Source organism: Mus caroli, unplaced genomic scaffold (assembly GCF_978045245.1).
Source record: "Mus caroli unplaced genomic scaffold, Mus_caroli_1 scaffold_13, whole genome shotgun sequence".
Taxonomy (NCBI): Eukaryota; Metazoa; Chordata; class Mammalia; order Rodentia; family Muridae; genus Mus; species Mus caroli.
Window position 1 is genome coordinate 25,031,928 of NW_028227268.1, and position 12,681 is coordinate 25,044,608.

Below are 12,681 nucleotides of genomic sequence, written 5' to 3' on the forward strand. Positions count from 1 at the left end.
AACAGGGCACGGTGGTTTAGGACTCTAATTCTAGCACTTGGGAAGCACAGATGGGCAGATCTTTGAGAGTTAAGTGCCAACCAGTTTTCATAGTTAATTTCATGCTAGCCAGGGCTATATAGTGAGGCCCTGTCTTTGAAAAAGAAAGAAAGATAGAAAAGAAGAGGAGGAGAAAAGGAAAATAAAATAGGGAAACAAACCAACTGGTGGTGGGGCTGCTCCTGCCTGTAAGGCTGAGGCAGGAAAACTGCTGAAGGCTCCGTGCCAGGCTGCTCTATATAGTGATTTTGAGGCCAGCATAGCTATAGAGTGAAACCCTGTCCAAGAAAAAAAAACAAAAACCAAAAAACATTAAAAACAAAATAAAAAAAAAGCAAGTCAGCTCTTGCTAGTTCATCCTACAAAGATCTACAAATAAAACAAAGGCCCTAATATTCAATTGCAAAACATAAGATCAAGTACACATGAATCGGCAGAGTTCTGGAGCTAATGGGAAAGGGCTAGAGCAGGGTGGAGTTCCACAATGGAACTCTTCCTGGCAAGGTGAGGAAGGGAGGGGCGCACATTTCACAAAAGCGGATGAGCAGGCCACTGAAACACTCATTCCTGAGCAAATTAGCAATCTGTAAGGGCTAGACAGTAAGTGAGTTAGACTGCAGAATTGATGTTAAAGGGTAAACAGCTCATAGGCAGCCTTAGATGGTTATAAATCAATTTTGCTTTGACACAAGGAAGCCTTTTGTTTTTTTTTTTTTAAACAATGCAAACATTTTGAGGAGATCATACACAGTTGGATTAGAATAAACCAAACTGGCAGAATTATGAAGAAGGAAGTTGTTTATAATGTTCTCAAGGAGGTCCCAATTCCAGCTCCACCAATTATTAGTTGTATACAGGTCTAGAGCAAGTCATGATCTTTCTATGTGCCTGTTTTTGCATATATAAAACAGGTTGGGGGTCCACCTCACAGAGCATCTGAGAGATAAAATGAATGTGTAAAGTGTTAGCAAGCATCCCAGACATATTAAAGGCCCGTCTCTTCAAGGATTGCATCTGTGTTTCTAAAAAGCACGTAGGATTTTTGGAGGAAAGCAGGGCAGGTTGAGGATCCACAACTGTGCTGCCCAATTCAATAGGCATTAGCCATGTGTTGCCCTGGCTGTCCTAGAACTCACTCTGTAGAGAAGGCTGGCCTCAAACTCAGAGAGATCTGCCTGCCTCTGCCTCCAGAAGCCTGTACCACCACTGCCAGGCACCTCATTAGCATCTTTAAAATGCATTACATGATGAAATTATAATCTGAATATGTTGTGCTAGGGAGAGGAGATGTAATAATTTCTGTTGTTTTAATTCTACCTAGTGGCTCACAGTGTCATGTCTGTAGGACAGTGCTTGTTTAGTTTTGACTCTACCTTACAAGTTTCTATAAAAGAAATATGCTTTTAGGAATATTTTTGCCTTGATTTAAACATAGGTCTTAGAGATACCTACAGAATGGAGGGAGCCACAGTTAGGATACTTTTACAGAAGTCACAACTGGTAAAGGGTCTTTTCAGTTAAAAAAGCAGAAACAAAAACAAGGGGCTTGGGGGTGTGGCTCAGTGGCATGGCACTTGCCCAGCCTGTGTGGAAGCTTTACTAGCACCACAGGAAGGGTAAAAAATCCGGAAACAGACAGTTGATCATTATTATCATCTGTGTTTTCTTAATTAAAATCTTACTGTGTGCCCAGACCATTCTGGAACTCACTCTGTAGTCCAGGCTGGCCCATGATGATCCTCCTGCCTCAGCCTCCGTGCCCAGCAATGAAGCATCTTGTTTTAAACATGCAATCGTGGGATCCGGTCTTTCTAATCTTTGAAACCACTCTCCTAAAAGGTCTAGATTTCACTGGTTGGAGCGACCTTGGATAACTAAATGTTTCTCGGGGAAAACTGTTTTCAGATCATCCCTTCAACTGGCTATTTCCTAGAAAAAAAAAAGCCTCAGGTCGGGCTCACACCGCTGAGGTGGAATGGCTCTTTCCACGCGTCCCCTACCCCCCCCCCCCCCCCGCGCTGACTTGACCGCTGCGTAGGCTTCCATTTTCCACAGAGCTTCTCCATGCCCTTCCTGGCTCTTTCCTGCCACCGGCCGACGACAGGTGCAGCGCCAAGAGCCTCCTCGCGCCTTCCCCGTTCGCCGACCGCGCCCTCGCCACCCCGCCCCGCCCTCGGCGCGCGCCCTCGGCGGGGGCGCGCTCGCCCCGCGGGGTCGCGCACGCAGCCGCCGCCGCCTCCCTCCCCGCCCTCCTTCCCTGCCCTCCCCTCCGCCCCCTTCCCCGTAGGCAGCCCGCCCGCACCGCCGCCCGCCCGCCCGGCCCAAGCACCCGCTGGGTCTGTCCCCCGCCCCAGCCTCCCCGGCGGCTCTCGGCAGGCGGTCGCCCGCGCCCGGTGAATGTGGCTGGCAGCCGCCGTCCCCTCCCTCGCTCGCCGCCTGCTCCTCCTCGGCCCTCCGCCTCCTCCCCTCCTTCTCCTCCTCAGCCGCTCCTCTCGCCGCCGCCGCCGCCTCCACAGCCTGGGCCTCGCCGCGATGCCGGAGAAGCGGCCCTTCGAGCGGCTGCCCGCCGAGGTGTCGCCCATCAACTACAGCCTCTGCCTCAAGCCCGATTTGCTGGACTTCACCTTCGAGGGCAAGCTGGAGGCCGCCGCCCAGGTACTGCGACCCTCGGGCGCCGGGGGGCGAGCAGCGGGCGGGCGGGCGAGCAGTTAGGCCGCGCCCGCGGGCTGGGCTGGAGGCCGGGGCGGGCTGGGCGCGTGGGCCGCGGGACCGAGCGGGAGGCGGGTGCGGCGCGCCCCTCGAGGCGGCCGGGCGGGCGGGGACCGCGCTGCGGGAGTCTGCGGGCGGTGCGCCCCTCGGGGGGCCAGCACACCTGTGTGCAGCGCCCCTGGTCACCGCCTTCCGGGCCCCGAGCTCCGGGAGAGGCTGGGTGGGGGCTGGGGAACTAGAAGGGGCTAGGACTGCCTGCTCGGTGGCAGCCCTGCGGACTGCGTTCTTTCCTGGTCGTCCCTTCACTCCGCCCGGGATAGGTTGGAAGGGGCGGTCATCAGGCACTTGAGAACCAGGAGGGGCGAGTCTAGAAGGTTGGGGGCAGGGGGGAGTGGAACGAGAATGTTAATCCCAGGCAGCCTCACCGAGTTCTCCCGGCCTGATCCTGCCCAGGGGCCGGGTTTCCAGGATGATCCGCCCCCTCCCCCTTCCCCTCAAATGACAGTGCAGCAGTGACTTTGTTCTCCCCTAACCTCCAGAGAAGCCGCGGAGGACCCTAGCTCCTCTCTTCTCCTATCCGCCTTGCTCTCGCAACCTGTGAAGCTGGTGGATTTATTGCTTCAGTGGCGGTTGCTTAGCAGTCCCCTCTTCTGAAAGAAAGCTCTCAGTCTTAGCCTGACACTGGTGAAAATATTCCATTACTCTTCTTTGCAGTTTTTTTGGTGAATCATACGCTCCTCCCTCCTCCCCGAAGCATTATCTGGCAGTATTGTTTGATTTCGGAGACCATCCATATAGATGGCTCACAGAGGTCTCAAACGGTTACGATAAATAACCATGGGTATGATGTGTTACGCGAGATCGGAAATGAAAATTGGGAGCTGTTTGATAGCTATCTGTGACAGGAGTGGTGGAAACAGAATTGGTTCCGTTTCTTTTCCTACCCCAGCTAGGGGCTGGGGAACAGGAGTGGTGGAGGAAGCCAGTCAGTAGGCCTCAACCAAAAAGATGAGGGTGTGTGTTGCAATGAAATGAGAGAAACGTAGACTAGTATTTGAGTGATTTGAAAGCCAAGAAGGTATGATACTCGAGTTTGAAAATCTGTGTAAAAGTATAGAACTTAAAAGTATGTTTTTAGCTTTGGAACATTGGCTTTGCCAGCCTTAGATGCTGGCATCATCACTGTCCACAGCAGAGTGCCTTGTGACCTTTGGAAAAAGGGCCTACACTTGGGATGAGTTTGGATTATGAGAAAAGACTAATAACTTTAAGGAAGCTGGCCCGAGTTCATAAATCTGGAAGGTGTGCGCACTGAGTGAAGACATTGAGGAAAAAGCAGTACAGATTTGCTTACAGCTTATTGAGGTTTATAGACATGTTAGAACAACAAGCAGCAACATGTTCCCCCCCACCCCTCTAAAATTGTGTTTGTGTGTGAGTGGGTGGGGGTGCGTGGGAGCTATGGCATGTATGGTCAGAGGACAGCTCTGTCTCTTACCCTTTCATATGGGATCTCCGGTTCAAACTCAGGCTGCTTGGTTTCCATAGTAATCACTTTTACCTCTTCTTACTTCTCTGAAGAGCTGGAAACAAGTTGGAGGGCACATCTTTAATCCCAGTGCTTGGGAGGCAGAGGCAGGTGGATTTCTGAGTTCGAGGCTAGCCTGGACTATAGAGTGAGTTCCAGCACAGCCAGAGCTACCTACACAGAAAAATCTGTTTTGAAAAACAAAACAAACCAAACCAAAGGAGATGATGATATGTGGAAGATTGGTTTCTGCCATTGCGGAAGCACAAGGTTGTATGTTACCTAGCAGCGGGACTTAGTGTCCTTGAACTCACTGTCTCATGCATGCCTCAACCTCCAGAGCAGCTTAGATTCTTGACACACACCATCATGTCTGGCTGATTTGTGAATCTGATCCAAGGAAGTAACTGGATCTTTTTGATAGAACAGACTTTAGAAAGAAGGAACAAGGCATTCCCCTCCTTTATTTTGTGTGTCCTACTGTGAGTGCATAGGTCTGTGTGGGTGTGCATACCTGAGTGCCGAGGCATGCATGTCCACAGAGGTCACTGGACAGTTTTCCGGAGTAGGTTCTGTGTTTCCATCATGTTGGCCCTGGGATTGAGCTTAAGTCAGAAGTCTTGGCTGCAAATGCCTTTACCCACTGAGCCACCTTTCTGATCTTTAAAAAAGAAAAGCACAAAACAATTTTTTTTTTCCTCCCAGAGAGTCTTTTCAGGCTAGGTGGCAACACAAAGATTGAGTAATAGCAAATCTAACAAGTTGATTAAGGGATAATTGGACTTTTTTAGTTGTCCCTTTTGAAGTGTAAAAGAATTCACAGTAGTTAAAGCAACTAGATCCTTGATGCTGTCTGTTGGAATAGTAGCATTAGGTGGTATCCTTGTAGAAATTAAAAACATTCTACATTTTAGATTGGCTAATGACATTAGGTAACTTTCTTAGCAGTTGATATCATACTACACGGAATATTGAATTTTTTTTTTAAATATTTATTATATGTAAGTACACTGTAGCTGTCTTCAGACACTCCAGAAGAGGGCGCCAGATCTCGTTGCGGATGGTTGTGAGCCACCATGTGGTTGCTGGGATTTGAACTCTGGACCTTCGGAAGAGCAGTTGGGTGCTCTTACCCACTGAGCCATCTCACCAGCCCGGAATATTGAATTTTTAATGGCTGCCTTAGTTAAGTTTGAGTTGCAAAATTGAATGCAGAGTATTTGTACAGGTTATTCATTAGAGACTTGGTGGGTCTTTAACCTGCACTCCTGAAAGGTGAATGTAAAAATTGTCTTTTTGGGGCTTTTAAAGATTTTAAAGAAAATTCATCTATGTAAAAAGACAAATCTTTTTTTTTTTTTTAAAGATTTATTTATTTATTATATGTAAGTACACTGTAGCTGTCTTCAGACACTCCAGAAGAGGGCACCAGATCTCATTACAGATGATTGTGAGCCACCATGTGGTTGCTGGGATTTGAACTCTGGACCTTCGGAAGAGCAGTCGGGTGCTCTTACCCACTGAGCCATCTCACCAGCCCCATAAATCTTTAAAAAAAAAAAATTGTCTTTTTACATAGATGAATTTTCTTTCTTTTCTTTTTTTTATTTGTTTTTTGTTTTTCTGAGACAGGGCTTTTTTCCTATGTAGCCCTGGCTGCACGGGCACTCGCTCACTAGATCAGGCTGACCTTGAACTCAGAGATCCACCTGTCTTGTCTACTGAGTGCTGAGATTAAAGGCCTGAGCAGCCATCGCCCAACTCATAGATGGCTATTCTAATTTAGCAGGGTTCTGAAATGGGATCTTACACTCTGAGGCTGCCTTGGAATTGAGCTGTGTATTCCTGGCCACCTTCAAAGGCTCATCAGCCCTCCTGCCATTGGTGTGCTGGGATTGTAAGCATGAGCTGCCGCTGTGCTCAGTTTCAGCAGGCTCTGAACATGTCTCAGGGGCCTGGAGAGATTTGTAGGCTTATAATTCATTTCATTTTCACTTTTATATTTGATGTTTTGGATCAGTAGACGCTTGAGAGATTTCAAAATCGGATCTGCCATTATTGATGATGAATTAAATTGGGTTCCAGGCTTACGTGAGTGTGACTGCAGCCTCTGCTTGAGTAGCTAGAACAGGAGTAGGACACTCCTGTGGAAACCCGCTGTCGCTGTCTCAGAGAAATCAGGTTATACGAGCCAGATTCTGGGCTCTACCAACAAAATGGTCCATGTTGCAGCTGACTCCATCGGTGGCAGTAGAGGAGAGTAACAGAAACCGAGGGGTTTGGCAGCTGAAAGCTTGTCATCTAAGTGATTGTTTTTTTAAATCTTGTGTTAAGAAAATTTATGCCCATATTTTCATATTTTCTCAGTAGTCATGATTGACAGTTTCTTTTCTTTCTTTCTTTTTGTTTTTTCAAGACAGGGTTTCTCTGTATAGCCCTGGCTGTCCTGGAACTCACTTTGTAGACTAGGCTGGCCTCAAACTCAGAAATCCGACTGCCTCTGCCTCCCAAGTGCTGGGATTTTTTTTTTTTTTTTTTAATTTATTATATGTAAGTACACTGTAGCTGTCTTCAGACACTCCAGAAGAGGGCGCCAGATCTCGTTACGGATGGTTGTGAGCCACCATGTGGTTGCTGGGATTTGAACTCTGGACCTTTGGAAGAGCAGTCGGGTGCTCTTACCCACTGAGCCATCTCACCAGCCCCGCAAGTGCTGGGATTAAGATTGACAGTTTTTAATTACTTTAAAAGGCCCAGCAAAATTCATAATATGCTATAGATAGCATTATGTTAGCTAGTTAATTGGTCTTAAATTTGAGGTGTTAAGTAAGGGTAGCTTAAAGGTAAGAATATGTTTTTCGCCGGGCGTGGTGGCGCACGCCTTTAATCCCAGCACTCGGGAGGCAGAGGCAGGCGGATTTCTGAGTTCGAGACCAGCCTGGTCTACAAAGTGAGTTCCAGGACAGCCAGGGCTCCACAGAGAAACCCTGTCTCAAAAACCAAAAACAAACAAACAAAAAAAAGAATGTGTGTTTCATGGACCTGTGTTCAATGCCTAGCAAATAAATAAAGTTTAGAAGTTGTGTAATAAGGAATTTACTCACATTTTTTATGTTCAGCTTTTTAAAAATGTATGTATAAAATAAAATATAAGGCACTAAACTGGGCCTGGTGGCTTATGCTTGTAACTTTAGCCCTTAGAGGGCAGGAGGATTAATTACCACAAGTTCAAGGCCAGTTCCAAATCAGCCAGGACTGCATAGTGAGACCTTGTCTTGAAATACAGAGACAGACAGACAGACTGACACACAAAAGAAAAATAAAGAGAGAGATAAAGAGCAAAAGCAAGCAAACCACAGCTGGGTGGTAGAGTTCATGCTTAGCATTTAGGCTGTGCAGGAACTTAGCTCAGAGACCCAGCATCACCACTCCCTCAAAATTGAATTTTTATTAAGCTTTTGTCTGAGGTCACCTGACACTGAATTCTGTGGTGAATTTTCCATATAAATCAAACTTACTGTTGAACCATTTAAATTTAAAAAAGCATTCACCTGATTTGGGTGGGAATGTTTAAGTTTTTTTTTGTTTTTTTGTTTTTTTTTTTTTGTTTTTTTGAGACAGGGTTTCTCTGATAGCCCTGGCTGTCCTGGAACTCACTTTGTAGACCAGGCTGGCCTCGAACTCAGAAATCCACCTGCCTCTGCCTCCCGAGTGCTGGGATCAAAGGCGTGCGCCACCACGCCCGGCTGGAATGTTTAAGTTTTATAATTCATGCTCTAGATTTCTTTTTCTTTTTTTTTTGAAGTACTGTATTGTTCTGAATGTCTGTCATTGATGCTAGAATACTTAAAGAAGTTTCCTCAAACTCCACTACATAATTCATTAACTTAGTCCTTTAGAGTTGGTTTGTGGCTCCTTGCTCTCAGCCATACTGCTTTTTGTTGTGGGTTGTGTCTTGTCACACTGCCTATTTTGCACTGTCTTCTCTTCTGTTTCACTGAACCTGGAGCAGGAGAGGTCTATGTAATGAGTCAAGCAAAACACGTTTCTGAGTGAGAGTTGGGTGGATTAGCTTCTGGGTGAGCGGCGTCAGCTTTATTGTATGGACTTTGTAGTATCTAGTCTGCTGTCCTGTTCAAGTCTTTTTTTTTTTTTTTTCCTTTCTTTTTGTTTAACTTCCTGGTTCTAGATTATCAATGTCTAATACAGCCAGGATAAATGTAGTCTTGAGTAGCAAGTTATCTGTGAAATGTCTTTGAACTTTGCTACATAAATGAGCCTGCTTTTATTGTAAAGTAAATCTACTCTAATCTGTACTCAGTGGTGAAGTACGAACCTTCTGATTGTTGTTGAGTTTAGCACCCCAAATTTTAGAGATTTACTTTTTTTTAAAAAGTATTTCCTTACTCTTTCTTTCTTTCTTTCTTTCTTTCTTTCTTTCTTTCTTTCTTTCTTTCTTTCTTTCTTTCATGTAAGTACGCTGTAGCTGTCTTCAGACACTCCAGGAGAGGGTGTCAGATCTCATTACGGGTGGTTGTGAGCCATCATGTGGTTGCTGGGCTTTGAACTTGGGACCTTCGGAAGAGCAGTCTCTTACCCACTGAGCCATCTCTCCAGCCCGAGATTTACTTTTGAACACCTTTTGAACCTGTAGTTTTTGTTTTATTTGGTATTTGTAATCTGATTTTATTTTTATTTTGAATCGGGAAATGTTTTAGAAATACAGAAAATGACTTACCTAGATTTAATATATTGCCTCATTGCTTTAGACTGTTCATACTATTTTTTGGAAAAAGTCACAGATAGGGGCTCAGTTGATGAGAGCCTTTCTAGCACGCACAGAGTCCTAGCACCCTGGGTTAGTGTGCCATCTGCCTGTAATCTCCCTGCTTGGAAGGTAAAGACGGGGTTGGGGTGGGGGGAAGATCAGAAGTTTAAGGTTGTTTTTCTGTGCTTAGTGAATTTCTAGTCTACATGAAACCTGCTTCCCTTAACCTCCACACCCCTGGGGGTTGGGGAAGGCTAGGTATTGGTATACACCTCTAATCCCAGCATTTGGGAGGCAGAGGCAGAGGCAGGCGGATCTCTGAACTCACTGCTATCCTGGTCCACTTAGAAAAGTTCCAGGATAGCTAGAGCTACATAGAGAGACCCTGTCTCAAAATGGGGGGAAGGGGAGAATAATAATGAATACCACTGAAATTCATTTTCCTGTTTTACTCTGCTCAAAGGTAACTCCTGTTACCCACCTAGAGACAAGTGCAGAATGCAGCATAGTACAGTTTTAACTTCACCCTGTTTATAAGTAGTCACAGAGTATACATGTCAGTAATCTGTGTATTTAACTGTTTATTTATTTTGGTTTTTTGAGGTGCCTGTCTCTGCCTCTCATGTGTTGGGAGTAAGGGTATGCCGCCATGCCCAGCAAGCTTTTGATTGATAGATTAACAGACAGATAGTTAGATAGATAGATAGATAGATAGACAGACAGACAGATAGATAGATAGACAGATAGATAGATGGATAGATAGACAGATAGATACACAGATAGATAGATGGATAGATAGATAGACAGACATATAGATAGATAGATAGATAGATAGATGGATAGATAGATGGATAGATAGACAGATAGACAGACAGACAGACAGATAGATGGATAGATAGATGGATAGATAGATAGACAGACAGACAGATAGATAGATAGATGGATAGATAGACAGATAGATAGATAGATAGATAGATAGATAGATAGATAGACAGACCGACAGATAGATAGAGGTGCATGCATATAGTCCTAACTCTTTGAAGGTAGAGTCAGGTGGTTCATTTATTTTTTTATTTAAAAAAATTTTTTTTCTTTTTGTTTTTCAAGACAGGGTTTCTCTGTAAAGCCCTGACTGCCCTGGAACTCCCTTTGTAGACCAGGCTGGCCTTGAACTCAGAAATCCGCCTGCCTCTGCCTTCCAGGTGCTAGGATTAAAGGCATGCGTCACCATACTTGGCCTCATTTTTTTTTTTTTAAGATTTATTTATTTATTTTTTTGTATGTGGGTACACTGTAGCTATACAGATAGATGGTTGTAAGCCTTCATGTGGTTGTTGTGAATTGAATTTAGGACCTCTGCTCTGGTCAGCTCTGCTCGCTCTGGCCCAAAGATTTATTTATTTATAATACATAAGTACACTGTTGCACTCTTTAGACAGGCCAGAAGAGGGCGTCAGATCTCATTATGGGTGGTTGTGAGCCACCATGTGGTTGCTGGGTTTGAACTCAGGGCCCTTGGAAGAGCAGTCAGTGTTCTTACCTGCTGAGCCATCTCCACAGCCTGAGTCAGGTTCTTAAGTTCCAGTCCCTGGGTTACCATAGTAAGTTTGAGGCCAGCCTAAGCCACAAAAAGCCACAAAAACAAACTGTCTTTTTTTAAAAAGATGCCAGGCAATGGTGGGGTATGCCTTTAAATTCAGCACTTGTGGGGTGGGGGTGGGGGCAGAGTCAGGCAGACTTCTGTGAGTTCAAAGCTAGCCTGGTCTTCAGAGTGATTTCCAGGACAGTCAAGGTGACACAGAGAAACTATTTTTTAAAAAAAAGAGACACACACACACAGAGAAAATACTCCCTTGGTTTTTCCTTTGACTTGCTCTTTCCAGCATCGCTTGTAAGAAGATTTAGCTCAGTACCAGTGACTGATTGTTTGCTTCCCATTGACTTGAGAAATTACAGTTCTGCTGCACCAACGCAACAACCACTGCAAAGTTTTAACAGTGGAGTCACTCATTAGGGAAAGCATTCAGCTTCCAAACGATTGTGAATGTAGTTACAACACTGGACATTTTTTATTTTTTAATTTATCTGGATTTGGCAATCAGGAAAAAAATATTGAGTCTTACTGTAGTAAATGCAAGATATATTTATTATGCATGTGGTTACAACACAGTATGACGTCATCCTTCCAGCACAGCAAGGCCTGGTGATGTAGCCTGTCACTTCATTGCAGAGAAGGCTCATTGGGCTCCCTACCTCTGTAGTGCCTGGGAATCTTCCATTGTAGAAGATTGTAGAATTGTTTCCAAGGTCCATGTTGCTACTTGAGTACAGCCATTTTTATGTGGCTCATTTGAAGTACAGTCTGTATAGAAGTCCAAAGACTTAATCCTAGAACTGAAACAAAGAAATGACATTCTACTCTTTTTATGGCATAGAAGAATTGAAGATGAGTTAGTTATCAGCACAATTTATAGGACAACTTAAGCATTTCCCTTGTTGTTGACTCCCCCTCCGAACCCCCAACAACCCCTGGCTGTCCTAGCACCTGCTTTGTAGACCAGGCTGGTCTTGAACTCAGTAGAGCTTTGACTGCCTCTGCCTCCTCAGTGCTGGGATCAAAGGCATGTGCCACCACTACCTGGCACATTTCATTTTTTAAACTTAGAAATTGATAGTTTTAGTGGAAACTTACTTGAATTAATACCTCTTTCTTATTTTTATTATTTTGACTTATTTTATGTATATGAGTTTTTTAATTTAAAAAAATATTTATTTATTTATTTATTATATGTAAGTACACTGCAGCTGTCTTCAGACACTCCAGAAGATGGCATCAGATTTCGTTACGGGTGGTTGTGAGCCACAATGTGGTTGCTGGGATTTGAACTAGGGACCTTGGGAAGAGCAGTCGGCACTCTTAACCACTGAGCCATCTCACCAGCCTCCCATTTTAAAAAAATTTTTAAAATTTATTTCATGTATATGTGTACACTGTAGCTGTCTTCAGACACTCCAGAAGAGGGCATTGGATCCCACTACAGATGGTTGTGAGCCACCATGTGGTTGCTGGGAATTGAACTCGGGACCTCTGGAAGAGCACTCAGTGCTCTTAACCGCTGAGCCATCTCTCCAGCCCTGTATGAATACAGTATTCTTACTGCATGTGTACATGTGCACCACATGTATGCCTGGTGCCCATGGAGGTCAAGAGAGGATCAGATCATCTGGAACTAGAGTTATGAATGGTGGTGGATGCTGGGAACCCAAACCAGGTCCTCTCAAGAACAAATGCTTTTTTTTGTTTGTTTTTTGTTTTTTTGAGACAGGGTTTCTCTGTGTAGCCCTGGCTGTCCTGGAACTCACTTTGCAGACCAGGCTGGCCTCGAACTCAGAAATCTGCCTGCCTCTGCCTCCCGAGTGCTGGGATTAAAGTCGTGTGCCACCACCGCACCGAACTCAGGACCTTCGGAAGAGCAGTCAGTGTTCTTAACCGCTGAGCCATCTCACCAGCCCTACACCATATCTTTTAAGTGATTACTACTTACCAGGCAGTAAATGCTAACTCAGTCACTTTCTATAGATTATCCCCGTGTTTGGTTGCCTTTTAAAATGCATTTCTAATAAGGTGCAAAAAATA

General features: G+C 45.0%; 1 protein-coding gene across 1 annotated transcript in view; it reads left to right on the top strand.

Annotated features, from left to right (window-relative positions):
- The first annotated feature begins 2,365 nt into the window (after nucleotides 1-2,365).
- Npepps (aminopeptidase puromycin sensitive) overlaps nucleotides 2,366-12,681 on the top strand; it is a 79,380-nt gene continuing 69,064 nt past the window's right edge. Inside the window, exon 1 of the mRNA XM_021176671.3 lies at nucleotides 2,366-2,694. Coding sequence (XP_021032330.1) covers nucleotides 2,437-2,694 — 258 coding nt within the window. The 5' untranslated portion in view covers nucleotides 2,366-2,436. The remainder of the gene's footprint in view (nucleotides 2,695-12,681) is intronic.